The sequence below is a fragment of the Protopterus annectens genome, chromosome 2.part0 (assembly GCF_019279795.1).
Source record: "Protopterus annectens isolate FY-2018-M chromosome 2.part0, PAN1.0, whole genome shotgun sequence".
Lineage (NCBI taxonomy): Eukaryota > Metazoa > Chordata > Ceratodontiformes > Protopteridae > Protopterus > Protopterus annectens.
This window is the reverse complement of record NC_056728.1, coordinates 70,924,171-70,945,657: the sequence shown is the minus strand read 5'-3', so window position 1 is coordinate 70,945,657 and position 21,487 is coordinate 70,924,171. Positions and strand designations below refer to the sequence as shown.

Sequence of the window (21,487 nt, the reverse complement as noted above, 5' to 3'; positions counted from 1 at the left end):
TATTTGCTTTGCCAATGGTTCTAAATATAATACAAATAACAAAAGGGAAAGACGACACCCCTGCCTGGTTCCTCTGCTCAAACAGAAATTGTCAGAGAGGACTCCACCCACTTTAAACTTCACCTCTAATCCCTTATATATCTTCCTAATCAACCTCCTTATATTTTTTTTTTCAGAAAATGCAAATGCTTCCATTGCCCTGCTCATAAAGTCCTAGCTTACTCTGTCAAATGCTTTCTCTGCATCAGGACCCACCAACAACACTGCTATCTTCCAGGATGTTGCTATTTCTCCTCCTCTTAAAATACTGTTAAAACAAAATCTTCCAGATCTTTATCAGTTTTTTTCCTCCTAGCTTACAAACTTCCACAGGAATACTATCTATTCCTGTGGACTTTTCTGTAGATTGGTCATACATCACAATTTTTATCTCATCTCATCCTATCCTAACCATTAGTAATGCAGCCTTATCTACCTCTAACCATGGCATACTTAATTCTTCCATAAATATTTCCATTTGTATCTTTTCTTGATTTCCATATTTCTCTGCTTTATATAGACTTTCACAGAATTTCTGAAATATTTCTAATACCTCTACAGGATCTCTTGTTACCTTCCTTGTGATAGGCTCCCTAAGCTTGGAGACGGCCCTTTCTACTTTCTGATGCTTGAGTTGTTGTGCTAAAAGTTTTTGTGCTCATTGGTTGTCAAAAAACAACTGCATAACAGCAATCTTTCTAAACTTGTGTATATTATTGCGGTAATCCCTTATTTTCTGTTTAGCATTATGCAGTTGATCCTTTTCTTTTGTGAGATTCACCCTATTCTGCAATACTTTAACATTTGTCAGCTCCTCTAAGTAATTCTTGTTTCTTAACCATAGCTCCCTTTCTTTTATTTCCATCCTCTTTTTAAACTCCACTTTAATTTTACTCCACTCCCTAGCTATATTTTCAGAAGTAAGTTCTATCCCCTCAAATAACTCTTGAATAATTTCCACTACTCATTCCTTAAATTCCTCTCTTTTCAACAGATTGGTGGGAAAGCACCAGTGTCTCGTTTTTATTTCAGTTATTATTGGCACATGATCTGAAATAGTTATTGGGTGTGTATCAAGACCTTCAATTAAAGGCACATGTTCCTCTGAAATGTAAATTCTGTTTAGCCTAGCCCAGTTTTTATATCTTGGGGAATAAGACGTAAAATTCACTCTGAACTATTACTGAATTCACATTTTCCATGCCAAATATTTTCATAAATTTCTTCAAAAATCTACCCCCCTTTGTTATACTTTCCCTTCTGGGTCCCCAGACACATCTTCATTGCTGCAAATCAAATTCCAGTCCCCATATACAAGTAATATTCCTTACTGAAAACTGATTTCTCACAAAAGTTTCTTAAGCTCCAGTATAGCACTTTTAGGTGGAATATAAATACTTGTCGATGTAATCTTCCTCCCTTGCTAGTAACCACTAAGCACTAAAAATTGGCCATTATTATTTATTTTTATCTTCTTCTATCACTATTGGAGTACCTCGTGCAATTAACATAAGTATCCCTCTTTTACTTTGTGTCAGATATTCTGCTGAATAGACACCCTGAAAACCTTTCTTCATCAAATTCACATGTTCAGTTCTTTCCAAGTGTCTCTCCTGGAACATAGCTATTTAGATGCTACATTTTTTAAATACAGTTCACCATTCTTTCTTTTCTGTATTTATCCGTGAGACCACTGACATTTGAAGACACCAACAAAGAGCATCACTATATTAAAAAGTTATTATTCCCACCTTTTATGTATAACACATTTTTTGTTAAATGTCTAGTTCCAGCTTTTGTGTTAAATGCATACACTGTTTGGCAGGATGAACTTTTATACAGTTGTTTCTTGTCATTTCCATTTGAGCCTATGTCACACCTTACAAAACTTTTTTTTTATTGAAAGCCCTCAAACAAAAAACAACCCTCCAATACACCCTAAAACCTATTAATTTAATACTAACACACAAAACTATATATATCTTCAAATACTGAAGTTTTACCCTCCTAATCGGAATACATGCTCCAGACAGACAGCCACACTCACAGACTTGAGTTTACTTAAAAGAAAGGTTATTTATGCTAAGCATGGTGCAGCCTGTACTTCTAAGTGCTAAATGTTTTTTTCTCATCTTCATAGCTTTCCCAGCTGGGAATAAACCCTGATTGCTTTCAGACAGCATCATCTCCTAGCCAGTTTCTCTTCTCTTTCTTACTCCAGCCAATCACTCTCTACCAGACTGTAACCAATTTCTCTTTATTAGATTGTCTCAACGGAGACATGAGAACCAAACAGCCAATTCCTCATTACTACACTGTCTCCACAGAGACATGAGAATCAGACAGCCAATTTCTCATTACCACATTGTCTCCATGGAGACATGAGAACCAGACATACAATTTCACATTAATCAGACTGTCTCCATGGAGACATGTGGGCCAGATAGAGAATTGCTACTAAGCATATATTCCATTTGCTAGAAAAATACCTCATACTATTCAATATTCTTTTTCATTTACTTGCTTTCTCTTAAAACCTGTTACTAAAGCAATTTAAGGTCATTAATTTAGTCATCCCCATGCAAGAATGAGAAAGAGCACATTAATTTTTATTCTATAATGCTCTTTTAACCAGTTTTTTTTTACATCTCAGTGTCTACATTTCTTAAAACTGAACAAGTAGAAAGACAGAAGGGAGAAATAAATGGAAAAAAAAAACACAGAACAGCAGCACCTATTTACAATCCCCATTACACTTAAAAACAACATAAAACTTTATAGCATGCAAAGAAAATCATACACCACAAAATAGTACTACTAAATAAAAAATGGTTTTCTTTACTTATAGTTAACTTTATCCCCTCTCTTCCTCCCCCAAAACATTTTTAAAAACATTAATGACATGAAGTATGGCATATACATTACAGTCTTCACAGTCTCTTGTGAGATAAATACTTTCTGGCAAATGAGTCTAGGACCAAGTACAGTAATAAAATTCTCAAGGAGATGTAAGATCCATCTTTTGGATCCTGAATTTAAACCCAAGACTTTGAAGTATACAATGGGGAATTTGAGGGTTCTGTCTAGCTCCACCTGGGATACCAACTGGCAAAGAATGCCCTTTGTACTGAATATGCAAAAACACAGAAGGAAGACACCTTGTAAAGACCCTCGGAGTAGCACTCTATCCAAAGGTCAAAAAAGTAAACTCATAGTGAAAGCCCCTTCCTTTTTTAGGTGAGGAAGCACTAGTGGCCTTTGCGAATGGGGACATGGAGTAGGCTTTTCTGAGATTTAAATTTACCATCTAGGTCTGGAGAAAAAGGAGAAGCAAAAGGGCCTCTAAGTTTAATATTCTGAATTCTGGGAGCCTGAAAGAGGTGTTGAGCTTCGACAGAAAAATGGGACTCCAAGGCCTTTTCTTTCTGGGAACCAAAAAAAGGTCTTGGAGTAGACTTTCTTGTTTTGGTAATTAAAGGGTCTCCAATTTATTACTTTTAATGCAATTAGCTCCTGCAGAATTAAGATAATTAGATGAATTTGTTGCAGCACAGAAGGCAGCCCTGACAGCTCTGGCCCTTTTGAAAATCTGGGAAATTATCTGTAGGACATGTTTGTCTTGTGTGATGTCCTTTCCATCCTGGAGGTATTTCATTAGCCTTCATGCTAACTTGGTATGGTTGGAAACTGAAAAGGGCTGGGTTGGAATGTGGTTTGGGAGACAGGGTAATGAATGGTAGAATATCCAAGGAGTTGCTACCTAGGGGTCAAAGACCCAAACTCCCCCCTCCAGGTTTTCCCTTATGGTCTGCCTGCTACATATTTTTTCTTATACTGACCATTTCCCCTTTGCTGGCTTGACTTTACCTTGCTGTTATAGTAATGGTCTGACTTAGAAAGGTAGAGTCTACCATACCTGGCCAAGTGGGAGCTATTTAACACTGCATAACTTTCACTTCTTTCATCCATCTTCCCAATAACTTTGCCAACATGGTTAACAATGAGTGAAAAACAGAACAAAACAAAAACTACCACGTTCTACTTGACTTGGGTAGACCTTCATTTCTTAATCTCAGAAAACCAGGGTAAAATGACAATAATTTTTTCCAATGACTAGGAATGTTGGTTCCTTGTTTGGTGTGATATTAAGAAGCTATACTTTACCATCCTGTAGAAGGGGCTGTACCCTCAGCTAGGCACATCATTCAGTGATAACCTGTACCTGCCACCCTGGATGCCATAAAAACCACACAAGTGTTTAGCTACCCGAATAGCTGTCACAGCAAAGCTCATTAGATTCTCCCTCAAGTCCATATCAGACAACTCCTAGAACTAGTCTATTTGTTGGTCTAATACAGCAAAATTGTACTTTGTCATTCATGTCTGATGTTTAACGGCCTTGAAGATTAGTGTGGCAGGTGTATTTTTTTTTTTTTAGCTAAGCTGTGTAGCACTCTGCTTTCCTAATCATTTGGGAGAGTACTGGGGGCAAGAACTCACATAGACCTCTTTTCTGTATTTATTTTAGGATTCTTAAAAACTGTTTGTGGGACTACTAGACCTCATAAAACTTGTCTAGTTTCTTAGCAGCATAGGACAGGGTGTCTGAGTCCTTGGAAGGCTGCAAGAAAAACATCCTCCAGACCACCTGAAACACGAAGAACAGCCAAAAGTTTAGGGGCATACAGGCTCAGTAACTCAAAGTATCTTTACTGTGCCTTGGATGGCTCCTTCACCTCCCATTTGATGGATTCTACCATTCTCCTAACAATCTATCAAAATGAGATTTCCTCCATGTAAAAAGCAGAAGAAATAGTTTATTCAGTGTCTCTATACAGGTCTGAGGAGGAAGGCATGTGAGAAAAGTAACCCACATCTTCCCCTTCACTGTCAGCAGAGTCTCTCACTCTCTCTCTCTACCTTTTCAACAACATGATCTCTCTTCCATTTACTTTAGGGACTCCAAACAATGATGGATCAGCCACTTGTCGGCAGGCCTGGAGGAACACTTGAATCAAAGTGATTTACTGCATAAGAAGGACCTGGATTTGGTTAAGATGAAGGAACCATCCAGCATCTAAGACAGAAATGCCGGCATGGAGCCCAGATCTGGTGATTTCTGTTTCATCTATTTTTTTTTTTTTTAGATGGGATGTCAGATTTGGAAGCCTTGCTTTGGGATGAGATTGTTGGTGGTAATGTGGAAAATCTAGCAATGTCCACTTTAATGAGGTCAGTAAGCAATCTATTCTCTCTCTTTCAGAGATCACAAGGCATACTTTGGATAGGGACACCTGAGAATATTCATCTGATGCTGAAGTTGAAACCTGGACATTAGCTCAGTGGGGCATAATTTGTTCCATAAGTGTGAAAGCCTCCAAAGGAGCTTTATCAGAGGCATAGGGAAGGTATGATTTATGTCCAGGGGTTATAACTATGCCTCACAGGGGCCTATAACTTCAAATTGCTAAGGGGGGATACAGGATGCCAAAGTTTTGTCACCTATGTCCCTCTCTGAATTCCCCTAAAATGCTCCTTAGGGAGAATGTCAGGGAACAAAGATGAACTCAAGGACATCAAAGCAGACTAGGTGAAGGCATTAAGCCTCTTCAGGTTCAAGCAGTTCTGTAAGGAATGTTGCCTACTTTGTACAATTTTCAGGATGAATACATGGCAGACCTAACGCTACTTGACTTTGTGCTCTGGGCCTAAACAGAAAATAATGACCGTGAAAGTCTTTGTGGGGAATCTGCCTTAACGTAAGAGCATAAAAATCAGCAAACAAAGGAAAGCAGTATTGCAGGAAATTAATTCATCCTCAGGTCTTGGTGACAACCTTCATGAAGCGGGCTCTGTTTTTTTACACAATCTCATCAAGACGACACTGATATATAGACTGTATTTTAAATACCATACATCATGGACAGAAGTAGGTTAAAAAATAAAAACAGCTGGGTGCAGAAGTCCTAGGATAAAAAAGTGTCCAATCTTTTTTGGTGCACTGGTGCCATTACTGGAAAAAATAACAGTGTAAAATCCTCAAGACACAAAAGCACAATGGGGTTAGGTCAGACTCAGGTGGAGGATGGCCTCCCTGTTGTATAAGGAAGCATTAGTCCACAAAAAACTGACAGGCCAAAAAAAGAGCCATAAAGATGAGAGGGTGGACTACCGAGGATAAGAAAGTAATTTATGCATTGTTACTATATGCAAAAAACCCAGAATTTCCAGTTAGAACATATTCAAAAAGACAGAGAATTTAGAGGAAAGAAAACTACTTGCACAAGAAAAACTGTCAAAAGCTTTAAATGCAAATTTGTATTCATTAATTCAACAGATTCATGAAAAACATTATAGATCAACAGACCTTGGGACATTTGGAAAAAGAAGTGACTGAGAAAAATGTGAAAAATATAAAGAAGAAAATATAGAGATTTTTGAAAGGTATAAAAAAATGGACATGGGAAAGAAAGCAAAGGAGAAACCCAAATTAATAAATACAAAAGAAATGGCTCCAAAGATATTTGAAGAGAAATACAGGTAAAGGCATCTGTATATGGACATTTTACAATACAAAAAATAAGACAGCAAAGGGGGAAAGTAGAAAAGAGGATTAGCAATAGAAATGTTAAAGAAATAGAAACTGAAGTTATGTATTACCTGTGAAGTGAAGGATTTAGTGTAGAACATGCAACTATGCTAAAGTTACAGCAAGACAAAATAATGAGTGCCCAAACTAAAGAGAAACAGGTGGAAAGGGAAGCAACTGATCAGTTGCCACATGATGATACGCTGGAGCCATCAGCTGGAAACCAGTACAAAAGTTCAGTTGGAGTTGGACAGCAAGGGAAGGAGCACAACATGGTGCCAGCTCTGATGCAGTCAGTGTAGTGGAGTGATAGGTCACTGAATTCACAAATAAAAGAGCAATGGATGATGCAGGATGCAGTTGAAAAGAATATGGCACAGGAAGATGTTCTGGAACTTTCTGCAGAATGCCCACAGGAAATGGAGAATAAAGAATGTGCCCTCAGTTCACAGGAAAAGGATCTAAGGGAAGAGTTGCTTGATTTAATAGAGATGGATAGACATACTAAGACTGATAACAGAAATAGATTACTGAAAGTCAATAAGATCCAAAATGTTAGAACTTTGATAAAACAAATGAACACAGTAATCACAATTATTAACAGAAAATCATGTGACACAACAGAATTAAATACGATACATTACTGTGCAGCTAAATTAATAAAGTCTTACCATAAAAACAATGAGCAATAAGGGAAAGGATAGGAAGAAAGCAAATGCTATCGTGGAAGTACTGAAAAGAGAAAAACTATAAAGCAACTAAGATAAGAAGTATCACTGTTAGAGAACAATAGAAGAAGGAAGATATCAACAAAAATACTTACAAAGACAGATGTGATAAAAACAACATACAGTATTAGAATAGACCATGACCTTATTGTACACTATTGCAAATAATAAGCCAAAGATATTAGTACAGGCAGAAAATCTTAGAAGATATGCAAATAAATATAAAGAAGTACAAAATAAGCAATTCAATGATTTCCCAAAACAAAGCAAAAGGAATAGAAACACCACGAACAAAGAAGAAATAGATATGTTTTGGAGAAATATCTGTGAAGACTATGTGGAACATAACAAACATGTTGAATGGTTAGAAGTAAAAGAAACTGTAAGAAGTTCAAATGTACAAGATATAAAATGACCCAATGGCCAGAGAAACAATCAAAATTAAGAAAAGCTCCTAAATGGAAAACCCTAAGCCCCAAATGCAGTAACCAACTTTTGGCTAAAAGTATTAACATCTCTACATGAAGATTTAGCCCAGAGTAAAAACTACTTATATGCGCAACACGATTAAGCATCAACCTGGTTAACAGGAAAGACAATACTCCTCCTTAAGAGTGGACCAGCAAGTTATCTTAAAAATGCAGATCAATAACATGCCTTCTAACGATGTATAATCTATAAACTGGAATTGATGCTGACAGTTTATGGTCATTTAGAAGAAAACTCAATCAAGGCAATAGAACAAAAGGGTGACAAAAGACAGTCATGGAACAAAGAATAATCTGTTGTTCAAGTCAGAATGGAAAATCATAAAAAGGGGAAGAAGCTAAGTATGGCATAGATAGATTACAAAAAAGCATCTGACAGCATCCCACATTCATGGATAAAGCAGTGCTTACATATGTACAAGATTCAACCTACACTGATCAGTTACCACTTTGCAGCTAAACCATGATAAAGGGCAAATTATTACCCCAAGGATACAATTTCAAAGGGGGATATTCTAAGGTAACTCTGTCACTGCTGCTCTTTTGTCTTGCCTTTAACCCATTAAATTGTCTGCTTAACAGATTAGGTCATGGTTACAATTTGCTCTCAGATTACAACAGTGTAAAGACTTTTCTTCTTTTTGTAGTGGATTTAAAACTGTACAATTCATCAGAGGAGGAGCTGAAAGCACACCTGGAAGAGTTCAAAACTTTCTCGGATGATATAAGAATGTCATTTGGTCTTGATAAATCTGCAGAAGTAACATTTAAATCAAGAAAGCTGCAGCACCAAGAAAAATATCAGTCTGGGACAGGAATGTGATATAAACGAACATGAGCTGGAGGGAGTCTATAAATATTTCGGAATTGAAGGACCGACAATCAACCATGAACAAATGTGAATAAGTCTGTAAGGAATACTTTAAAAGACAAAAAATTAATACTGAAAACAGCCCTGACATCTAAGGACAAAGTCCAAGCTATAAACCAATTTGTTCTTCATGTTCTAACTTACAGTTTTGAGGTAACTGACTGGGCCCAAAGGGTACTGGATCACTTCAAAAGGAAAACAAGAAAACTAATTCACACTTATCAAATGATATATAAAAATCAGTGTATACCCAATATTATATACTCCTCCTCCTGAAAGGAGGTATGGGCCTCCTAGAAATTGATTACATGTACAGATTTGCAATCATAGGACTGCATATGTATTCTGCTGACCTTACCAGATTTAAACACAGTGAAAGTTTGGAAACATGAAGAGAATAAATCTATAGTTTAGCAGAAGCATATTATTGTCAACAGGGAATGGAAACCAAACTGTTAAGTAGACGAAAATTAGACAGCAACTGAATGTGCCAAAAAAAGAAAAACAAAAAAACAAAAAACAAAATAAAGAATATAAGGAGAAGGATCAAATGACAAAGGTAAGAAATGTGGGAAAGGCATAACTATAGTTGCAAATAAAGAAAACCTCTAACACTACCTCATTTTGTTCAGGCTCTGACACAGGAATGGCTAAGTAGCGGTGAATTTAAACCAAAAGATGAAAGGTTAATATCAGCGGCACAGGATACTGGACTATGTGCACATTGGCTTACAAAGTCCACTGAACATGTGAGAGAAACAGATAAATGCAGGTTATGTAAAACATCTTGTTGCTGTGTGTTATACAGTAATGGTAGAGGGCTGTACACTGAAAGGCATAATACTGTTGCAAGAGTGTTGCACTGGGGGATTGTGCAGAAATTACAATACTGAAATACTGAAGTGGCTCAGAAGCACTGGAAACATGAAAGGACAAAATGAATGACTTCAACAATTGGCTAAGCTTCTGATGCCATTCTAAAAAGATCCAGTATCTGCTGTCTGCCTGGGATGACATGGTCGACAGACCACAATGCTTTGCCAGAGATGGCCTGCACATGTCACCCCCTGGGATTCCGGATACTGGCTAAGGTTCTTGCCGCCCCTATAGTGCCTTTTTTAGGCAAGGTTCAAATGACAAAATCACCACCGTAACAGGAACAAGCAAGCAAAAACTGAGGGTGATGCTACTCAATGCTAGAAGTATAATCTCAAAATGCACTCACTCGAGGCACTCCTTAAAATGTAGAACATCAATATCTGTGCAGTGACTGACACCTGGTTCAAGGCGCCCCTGCACTACCAGGCTATAACTCATACCACACTTTTCAGCCATGTAACCTGGACCGGAACACCAAAGGCGGTTGTGTGATCATATTCATTAAGGATATCCACACCTTCAGGCTAGTTGCACAGCATAATGCAGCCGAGGTTATCCAAATGCAACTAACTCTGGGCAAAACTGCAAAACAAATTGTAGCTTGCTACAGATCACCCACTATGCCTCAGGATTCCCCCTCCTCTTTTCTTGATGTACTGAAAAATATTAGGGTTCAACCAAACACCCTAATAATGGGCGATTTCAACTACCCCACCATTAACTGGGAAAACTAATCATGTACCAACTCCTTCGATCAACGCTTTCTGGAATTCATAAACTCCAATGCCTTGGATCAACTTATCCACACCCCCACCAGGGGCAACAATATTTTAGATCTAGTCATTACCAACATGAGTGACCGGTGTTCAACACCTGAAGTCAATGCCTCATTGGTCCGATCCGACCATAAGCTAATTACCCTAGATATCCACATCCTTCCCCCACCCCCATTAAGGAAACCATGGCAAAAAATTTCTCCAAAGCCAACTTCATGCTTCTTAAGACAGAAGTGGCGAACTTCATGAAACCCATGCAGGTGGACAATACAATTAAGTCTACTGAATCCTACACAATTGCACTTTATAAGCACTTACATGAGTGCATGGATCATGCTATCCCAAACAGAACCAAGACGCTATCCTCCAAAAAAAAAGGAAGCCAAGCTGGTGGTCCCCTGCCATAAACAAACTGTACAACAGAAGGAAGAAACTGTTGCAAAAGAGAGTAAAATCCCATGAGTGGAGGAGCTCCCTGGTCAGCCTCAGTAAGACGCTGCAATCCCCAATAAAACTCTCCAAAGCTAGTTACAAAATCAACACTGATTCTAAAGACTTTCACAAAACAGATGAGGCTCACCACGGCAGATATAGTAAAAATTATTTCATCACTGCTGTACAAAGTAAGCACTTTCACATCTTTCCAACGCTTCATCAGACTAAAGACCACCACTAAGCATTCTATAGCTATGTGAAGAATCTAAATGGCAACACTCAGATCTGCTCTGAGTTACAGCACAATGGCACTAAATATACAGACCAAACTGATATTGCCAACATCCTGGCAGATAGGTTCAGTGCTAACTTTATCCCCCATGGGACCAGACAACATCCCAGGCTGCGTTCTACATGAACTACAGAATGAACTGGCACCTCACCTAAGTACCATATTCAATCATAGCCTCACCACAGGCTTTGTGCCTGCTGAATGGCACACAGCGATGGTTATCCCACTCCACAAGGGAGGAGCCACCACAGACCCCGGGAACTACTGCCCCATTAGCCTGATGAGCCTGGTCTGCAAGGCCATGGAACATATCATCATTGAACTTGTAAACAAAGACATTGGTAATCTCCAAACTCTCAACCCCACCCAGTTCGGGTTTGTAAAAGGCAGATCATGTCTCCTAAACCTGATAGACTTCTTTGAAGCAGTCACCAAAGCCATAGACAAGGGTAAGGTGGTTCACACAGCCTATCTAGCTCTTGCCAAGGCTTTCGACACCATCCCCCACTCTGGAATTACAGATAAATTCACTAAACTACGTATAAATCCCTATGTCGCAAGATGGGTGGCCAACTGGCTCACTGACAGAACCCACACTGTGAAAGTAGCAGACTCCAAATCCAACTTCAGACCAGTGACAAGTGCAGTACCACAGGGTTCAGTCCTGGGTTCTCTCCTGTTTGGTATCTACTCATCTGAAGTACACGCTAACACAGAAGGTCTTTGGCTAACGAAGTTCGCAGATAACTGCAAACTAGGAGCCATAATCGAAACTCCTAATGATGTGGACATCTTACAAAAGGGCCTCACTGAGACAGATGCCTGGTGTCAAAGCCATGGCCTCAAGCTCAATGCCAAAAAGTACATTGTCATCCCCTTTGGTAAAAACTCTGTACCCATGAACTACAACATAGGCGGTAGTATACTTAATACCGAAAGTATGATAAGGGACCTTGGGACACAGGTGGACAGCAATCTCTCCTTTGATGATCACATCGTCACAGTAGTCAGGAAATCCTTCTACATGGCACACCATCACAAAAGGTTTCTCATCCAGAAAAAAAGAGGTCATTGTTCCCCTCTACTCATCACTCATTAGACCCATTATAGAGTACAACGCCCCTTTTGGTATGTACCTCACAAGACATCTACAACAACTGGAAAGGCCGCAGAAATATCTCACAAAAAGGATTACCGGCCTCAAACAGATGCCCTACGCAGACCGTCTCAAAAAATTCCAGCTTTAGGTGATCTCTGCCTAACATACAAAGCTATGTCAAACCCAGAGCTGTTGGACATGCTCCACTTAAGAAATCCCAATCCCTCCGAGCTACATGCTCTAGGGACCTAAACCTTGTCACCACAATAAACAGAACATGCCAGAGGGATAGATTCTTGTCCCAGAGACTTCCCATACACTGGGATAAACTACCTATCTATATCAAACAAAGCTCCTCATTAGCACTCTTCAAGAAAAATCTTGATGATTGGATGGGAAATAGGAAATTCACCCCGGGGATTACCTCTGTGGCTCTGCTCGACAGTGGCACAAGAAAATAATTTTCTTGGGTGGCAAAAGCCAGGGTACCTTTTTGGCTGGGCTTGTATAGGCCCCAGAGCCAATAGCCTAGTATCTACGTATGAACCACAAAGCATTACAGAGAATGAAGAAATTTATTTCACATGGGATTACCCATTTAAAAGTTCAAAAAATAGATGCGAGAAAATCAGATATAGTAGTCCCTGAAAAAAAGACAAAAGTAGCATTGATTACTGAAACTTGCTACTTCCGATGATTACAGTGTCTTATGTAGAGAGAAAGAGACAAAGTTAAAATACTAGGATTGCAGTCAGAAATAAGGGCATTGTGGAAGGATACCCAAACAGTTGCAATTGCAATGAGTCTCATAAAAAATTTACAGCTTATTTAGGTGTGCTACCAACAGATGAACTGCAGGAGGAGGCAATTATGGGCACATTGCGGGTACTACGAACAGCACTTTTGGATAAACATCAAAGACTGAAACAATACTAATTTCATGAACTCTAATCATACTTTGACTTAGGAATGAGGTTCAGCCCCCGCCATGGTCTTAGAAAGCCAAAATATGGAGAAATTAAACAAAGCTAAACAAAATTCATAATCTAATTAGAGGTAATATAGAAAAAGACAAAAAATAAGAAAATGAGGTTCCCGCAGTGAGGAACTTCATTAAAATCATCAATTTCTGATATGTACTGCAACAGACTTCCATATTTTATATCTTTGTCACCTTTTTATTGCAGATTTTGATACGGACAATGAAAAAGAATAAACTACCTACCACACAGTTTGCAATGCATACAAACAAACAAAGAAATTATAAAGAACTACTCTAGAAAAGTAAAGAAAAGGATAAAACACAAAAGAAAATAAATAATTGAAGGCATGTGCTTAGACTTCCTCTCCTCCTAAGTAACCCCATGCCCCAAATTAAATGCCCATAATAATTTATCAGTGGTCCTCTAGTTAAGGCAATATCAAAAGATCAAACCTGGATGGTTTCCATGCAGACTGAACCTACCTCTAAGTCCCCACAGAGGAAACCCTACAGCTAAGAAACAAAATGTTTTACCGCTAAGCATACAGCAACATGAGCAATAAGCATGAATCCAAAAGGATAACGCACACCTCCCATCAGACCAAGTCTAAATACAAAATTACACTGATGCCCCTAATCCCCTTGCAGAACTCCTGCTTGCTACTTACCTCAATATCTACTCATACTATTTGCTTGTTATTTAAAATGAGGCCTGTGCTCGAACCACCCCCAGTTTCCTAACCAATCTGTTAATTTTCCTCAGCTCAGCTGTTAAACTATTCTTCTACTTTCTATCTATCCTTTATTTTAACTAATGCTGATACCATGTCCTACTTCCCACTGTAACAACTCATCCCCTAGAATAAACATGCAAGGTAACAGGTCTTCTCTTACGTCAGTCTGGTACACTTAATTCCATGCAGTCATAAACCTCTTCCATGCATCAACTATCCTATCATAATCCCACCAAGTGTTTCTAATGTGCCCCTAACTTACCATACATCTATCATTTATCCTGACTGATCCAGCCTTCTTCATATACCCAGTGCAACAACTTCGCCTATATTTCATAGATTACAGCTGCTCTATTTGGAGTGTGCAGTACTACCTATTTATCTTCCTAAACAGTATCTTCTAACCACCTAATATCTTCAATAAATCCTTCACAAAACATGTTTTCTAAACTTGCTTCTTTATCCTAAAGACCTGTAAAAACAATCTATCCTAGACTTACCTTTCTAAATTAATTTATCCACAAGCCCTCCAATATTCAATTTAACCTCCTCAATTTTCCCTTATTTTATTTGATGACGGGTAGGGCTACCACCTGTCCCACTTTGCGAGGGACAGTCCCTCTTTGGACAGTTGTGTCCTGCATAAAAATTGAAAAAATGGCAAATGTCCTGAGATATTAGGACAAACATATTTCCTATATGTAATGTAATAGTTGCATAAAACAGTTATTCTGTTTCTGAAACACCTAAATGTTATAAGAAACAGAATAAGCAACTAAAATGCTACAAGAATAAGCATTTATGTAGGCAAAAGAGTGAAGTTCTGTCCTTTGTACTGTCTGTGGGTATGCTTTGCCTTGCAAAATCTGACTTTTGTACAAAAAATTTCTCACTTTGGGCATCTGAAAAGGTGGCAACCCTAATGACGGGTGGTCCATTCTACTTTGACTGCACCATATAGCAACCAAGAACAATTGTCCAGCTTCTATCTACTTTGTACTAATCAACATCTATGAAAGATATTCTTAACCTCTTACAAAAATTGATTTAATTATTTTTAGAGCAATACTTCTTCAGGAAAAGTGTTCATAACTTTTAGGATACTTCTGTCTCGATTATACTTCACACAGTCTCTAAACTGAGCTAGTTCTGGGGGGATTATACTAAAAGAGGAAATCTGCATTAATCCACAGAAAAGTTTGGGTTCGGATGAGATATTAAACCGAGGTCTTGCCTGCCTGAGTTGCTAGCAGTACAGGTATATGCAAAGGATACCACTGCACCTATCAAAAAAAAAAGAGTCAGGGAAGTTCTCTGGTGCCCTAGCTGTATTTCCACTAGTTAGTATGAATACTAGATTGTCTACCCTGAAAAAAAAGAAGACACCGCTGTAGTGGGACTACTTTAGTCAACAAAGAGTAAATAAATAAAATAAACAATAAATGAAGGACTCTGGGGTCACCGGAAGACAAAAGCTGTCACAGGAAGCAACCAAAGCAGAAAACATTTAGAGAACACAGAACAACCTACTCTACACCTTCACACCAAATAAGCCCTGTAACCTTAGGTGGAATTTCTACAAATAACACTCCACAAAATAAGGGGACATGCTTCACTTTAAGGAACACAAGTCTTTCGGAAATATATGGAAAAAATCTTACCTTTTCAACATCATTTTCACAGGGCAATGGCAACAGTAAATCCTGTTCATCCTTGCTGCGTTGATCACTATCAATAGTAGTGGTATCCTTCTGAAGTATGAATGATTGTGTGTGCCCCATTTCCAAACCTGAGCTCTGTATTGCACTAATATCAGAAAACTGTGTTACGTGGAAGGTACTCTCATATCCATTACTCCCATCATACTTTCTTTCAAGTTCGGGGGAGCCCAGTGAACTCTGCTCCAGTATTTCACTAGCAATATTCAGAGCCATGTCCTCTGTAGGAGAGAAGCAGGAGAGACGATGAGGAGAATGGCAAGGACTTGTGTCCATTTGAGAATGTTTTGAATGACAGATATCCCCTTTCAGCTGACTTCTCTGTTCATTCTGATCTACACCAGCTCTGGTGAGCTCTATTCCTTGCTTCAGGAAAACATCCTGTAATTGGCAAACCTGTGTTTTGAGGTTTCTGTTGTGGATCTTCAGATCAGAAATGGTTCTGTCCTTTTCCTAAAAAGAAAACAAAAACATGAAAAACAGCAGTATGATCCACTGAAATCAAACCTAATATACTTACAAGAGACACTGATGCTTAAATGATGAATGAGTTTTAATTGTCATACAATACTTTGTAAAGATAAATACAGTTCCGCACAACAGTCAGTTACATCAATATTTCTTAAAAGGTAAAATAGAACAGATCCTGCATTAAGTACAGTATGTGGATAAGTAATCTGAACCTTGTCATTTAGGGAAACTTTGATAACTTACATACAACTGTAAAGTGACTTTTTAAGTCTTAAGTCAGCTAACAGAAATTCCTAGTAGGTACTATTCTGTGCTGTATTTTTTAACACTCCACAGAGGAACCTCTACTGCTTTAGCAACAAGCAGCAGTTGGCAATGCTGCCTCACAGCTCCTGATTCTCCCAGTTGGGGTGCCTTCTAGAATACTGTCTACCCTTGTAATCTGGTCAAATCACTTCTATTTTGTGCATTTCTTCGTCAGAAGATAGGGACTTGCATCAAGTAGCATCAGAGGTAAAAGATATATTTTAAAAAAGAGGCTACAGGTTAATCATAATACAAGTCCCTGTCTTTCTCAGTTTACTACTTAAAGAAGCTGTAGGTTAAGGAGGAGTTTTTTTTTATTGGCACGACTTCAAAAATAGTACTTGCAATGAAGGTGTCCCTTGCTATTCATTGTACTGCTTTAAAGGAGTACCGCACCCACAGACTCAAAAAACATGTTTAAAACATGATGTTTCCTACACTTTAACAACACTCTGGGATTATTTACAGGATTTTAAATATTTTTATATGTAATTCCAGACTCTGACCACCTAGAGGCTGGCATATTGACGTGGTTTGGATAAATCAGGTTGCCATCCAGTATCCCAGAAATCATTGTTTGGCTCAAAAATGTTACATCATGCAGGCCTCCATTTGCCTAAAGTACCTGTCATTTCATAGATGTTACATGCATACAAAAGTACTGAGTAAAATAGAACAGTGTAAGTAACATTCCCTGCTGCTGGATGACTACTTAAAACAGAAACAGTGCAAATGCCGCAGAACACACACAAAGTGTTGTTTACTGCTGCCTTTTTTTGTAATTTAGTTTAAATGACACTAATTTGTGAGACAATGAATTCCAGTCCATTTACTTCTCCCCTCCCCCATAACACTTAGCTTCCCTAGCTGTCAAAGTCCTGAGGGTAATTTCACCTGGTAATTCCATTGATTGGCAGATTTCAGCAGAGTGCTTGACTCATGTAATTTAATCTTTGCTGCTCTAGCATTTCCTTTGTTAGAGGGGACATTTTTTGCTGCACTATAGCCATGGCCTTACTTGACTGCAATCACATCCAGTAAGGTCTTGCACCAAGGAGCTAAAGAATAAAACATTTATACTATTAACCAGTTTAGATAGGTTCATAGGTTCGTAGGTTCATACTAGGCTATCTGCCCGAGGGCATTTATAAGCCTAGCCCATTGTTTTGTGGCTTACGCCACCCCTTTAGTATGGGGAACTATACCCATTATTTTGCTGTGCCTCTGTCGAGCAGTGACACTGAGGTAATTCCTGGGGTATATCTGCGATCTCCCATCCATTGGTCAAGATTTCTCTTGAACAAGGCCAGCGAGGTGCTCTGCCTCACATGTACCGGGATTTTGTTCCACAGCATAGGGAGTCTTTGGGTGATGAATCTATCCCTCCAGCACTTTATTAATTTAAGTGTTAAGGTATCACTTCATGCTTCCACCTTGTTAAAAATTGAGATTTACATGTGCAAAGTGTGTTGGTATGCAGTGTTTGCCTTCATATGTTTTTACTCCACTGGTTCGTTTGCAAAGAAAAAACTTTTTGCAGTGTGCCTGGATTTGTCATTGTACATACAAACCACATTGCTATATTTTCCCCTTCCTATTTTTGTGTCCAGAAGTCACTTATAACAAAGTACATTTTTTATTGATTTTTTTTTTAAATAAAGGACATCAAGGTTAACTTACCTTGAATCAGATAATGGATGCCACTGCAAAGAATCACTTGAATATTTGTGCATGGACAAAATTCCTTATTAAATCTATTTGCCAGCCTCCAGTTCAATTGGTGCTATGGCTTTAATATACTGGTGTGTTTGCTCATGCCTTCCAAATATCTCCACCATTACATACCAGTTTTGCAGTGTAGTAACCACCCGACATGTCCATACACCTTTAGCCATCAATATGCAGCTACTCCTGTTTATGTGAGTATGTGAATTCATTTTCAGACTTAATGTGTGGAAGCTGCACTGAATAATTCTAGGTGCTTGTTCAGGTTTCACATGGTGCTTGCTTAGAGCTACTCTCATGTTAAGCCACTATGAATATGTTGCACTGCCACCTCTGATACCAAGGTAATGTTTTAATCTTTCTACTCCCGCACTGCACACTAGCAGTATCTGGTGCAAATACAACAGAGAAGTATGCAAGCGATACACCACCTAAGTATCATTTGCCGTGCAGAATGTACAAGTATGCATACCAAATTTCTGTGTTTCCAAACATCAGTGTTACTACACTACTGCTGAATAAAATGAACAGCACTCAGGCTGGGGGAAGGACAAGGGAGCCATTACATCACAGAATGGGTGGGTCTTATTATTTTAGTTAGAATCAGATGACGGCTGTGGTGATGTCACTTTGAGGGAGGGAACTGATTAAAAAAAAAAAAAGTACTTCCACTACCTGGCCTCGATGATGTCAGTAATTGGGCGACTCCAGCAAGCTTTATTCAAACGTGAGAGAATCATTTTGTAAGTGAAACCATCACAGTATGAGAAGGTAGGCTTCTGTTACAGAAGTAAGGGGAATTATAAAAATTGTAAATGCTTTATCATTGTTGCTTTACAGAAGACAATGTAAATAGGGAGGAAAAGGGCTGTGAAGTTGAGGAATACATTAAAGAAACATGTTGTACTCCTTTAACTGACAGACTTACTAAGATTTAGAAAATATACATTGGGACACAGTACTTAGGCATGTCACACAAAATGGAATTTTGGGCACTACTTGTTAAATACCTTACAGCAACTCCCCAAGCCTGATGGAGCATTTGGTCCATTCAGGTATATTCCCAAACCAACAGGGTGAAGTGCATAAATCTATCACTTTTGCAGCTAAAGGTACACCACTGTTACACAATGCATTAATGGACATACATCTGTTGTGAAAGAAGAACAAGGCTGTTATGATCTGGGGGCAATTTATGACATCTGCCCCTGTAACAAATATTCTAACAGGCAAATTAGCAAAAACATGATGAGTTAGTATTTTGGAATACAGAACAAACACTCAATATCTCTGTGGTTTGACCAAAGGCTGCATATTTTAAACAGACACATAACCAGGACTATCAGTTACTCAGATGTTTTTTTTATGTACAAATGCAAGAACTCTGAACTGTGTAATATGTTACACATCTGACTAGAGTAGAGAAACCTTGTTGATATTTACATATGGCAAGTAATATCCTGAGGAACTAAGCAATGAGCTGAATATGGAATATTTAAAATTGAGCTGAATATGGAATATTTAAAATAAACATGCTGATTTAAACATTTACTTATAATGGCTGGTCTACATTGTGTTTATTATTTTTAGAAGTGAACATCATTGGATGGCTTTGATTCACTCAAGACGTGAAATTTCGGGTTATCTGAAAGCTGAAGTACACTGCTCTGATCCATACGTCACTAAACAGAAGACACCCACTAGCCTACTTTCCAGTTAAAAAGACAGCATTTTACACAATATTGAGAAGCCAAACTGGCAGCATAACCCTGCAAAAGACAAGGAAAGCAAGACAAAAATACAAAGGGAAGGATGGCAGAAAAGGCTACATAGGGTCTATAAGTACAAAGAGGGACAGACATAAAAGTATGTAGTTAGTAGTTAATAAATAAATAAATATCTTATTTAACTAAAAGAATAATGCGATAATGCTATCAAAAGGGTCTGCACATTGCATGAATTTAAAAGAATTACAGAGAGGACAACATGCAGAACCGAACCTTGAACTGTCCCCTTTTTCAAGCTGCTGTCATATACACTATGTTAGCAAGCTACCAGTAGAACCTTCTACAAATACCTGCTTCTCCAAATTCTAAGAATCGCAGCATGTCAGAAGCATGCCTAAAATGCCTTTTATAATTTGAGATATTGTGGTACCCACTGTCTTCTCTACTCTAAGTAGGCTTGTCGGTGGCTTCTGTTCATAGACTTGTAGACAGAAGCAGCTTGCTTTGCTCAAACAGGTAGCTGAAAATTCTACATTATTCCACAAGACTGTATTTTACTCTTTTCCCTTGATTCCAAGTTGCAGCATTTTTCCATTGGTTAGACAATTTAGTGAAGAGTATTGAAACATTTTGTTTAAATTAGCTGATTTAGGAACTAAGAAGGTAAATCGTTAGGTGCTAGTTACATTTTAATATCCCATAACAACATGCACATGTCTGAAGATGATAGCGTTTGGCTGCCTAGGGAAAAAACTGTCCAGTCATTTAGTTGTTTTAGCTGTTTCTACCAGTAGAGTTGATCATATATCAGAATTGTTTTAGTATTGACTTGCCTGAACGTTTTCTGATCATGGGGAGAGTTTGTTATACCGTTTTAGTAGCTGGGCAGAATCGCTATTACTTGGAGAACTTTTTGTTACATTCTTGCCGTCAGCATATTGATAGGCTGCAAGATTTTTCAGTTACTGTACTTGATGGTTGGATCTTGAATGTTATCATTGCTGTTTTACATTTTGGTCTAATAACTGAGCATTAATTGTTACTGGTTGTTGCCCTTTATGTTTGTCTGTTTCAGTGACTCCATCAATACATGAATGCCACTTTGTGACCTTCGTGCCTGTTTAATTTTCTGGAGTTACTTCTTCTGTGTGTGAGATTAAGGTTACTACCGAACTTCATATCCTTTCACATCCTGTCAATATCATCACTCGTATATACTACTGTTCAAGTAAAGTTATCCAGAGCCAAAGCAATTAACTCACAAATTTGACATGAAATATAAAATCAAGCAAAAATACCTCTACCCTTACCATCATACCTCCACAACCATAGATTCAACCAAACCCAGTCCCAGCACAGCATATTCTGGCACCAGGCAGCATATCCCCATCAGCTCCTTCATCATTACCACCTCTCCCACAATACCACCCTGGCCTTCATGTACACAATACCAACTTACACAGTATTTGTAACAAACTTTCTGAAGTGTAAGCATGGACAGCAGTACTCTCTCCAGACGTCTTAGTTGCCACAGAAACCTGGCTACTCCAGGAAACAAAACAAATGAAGAAATTGTCACACCAGGCTATAACATTATCAAATTAAGAGTTAAGCAAAGCTCCCAGTGT

At 38.4% G+C, this 21,487-nt stretch overlaps 1 protein-coding gene across 1 annotated transcript in view; it reads right to left on the bottom strand.

The window, feature by feature from the left end:
* PCNT (pericentrin) overlaps window positions 1-21,487 on the bottom strand; it is a gene marked incomplete in the record, with an annotated part of 2,997,294 nt that overhangs the window by 868,565 nt on the left and 2,107,242 nt on the right. The window contains 1 exon segment of the mRNA XM_044060288.1: window positions 15,574-16,083. Coding sequence (XP_043916223.1) covers window positions 15,574-16,083 — 510 coding nt within the window.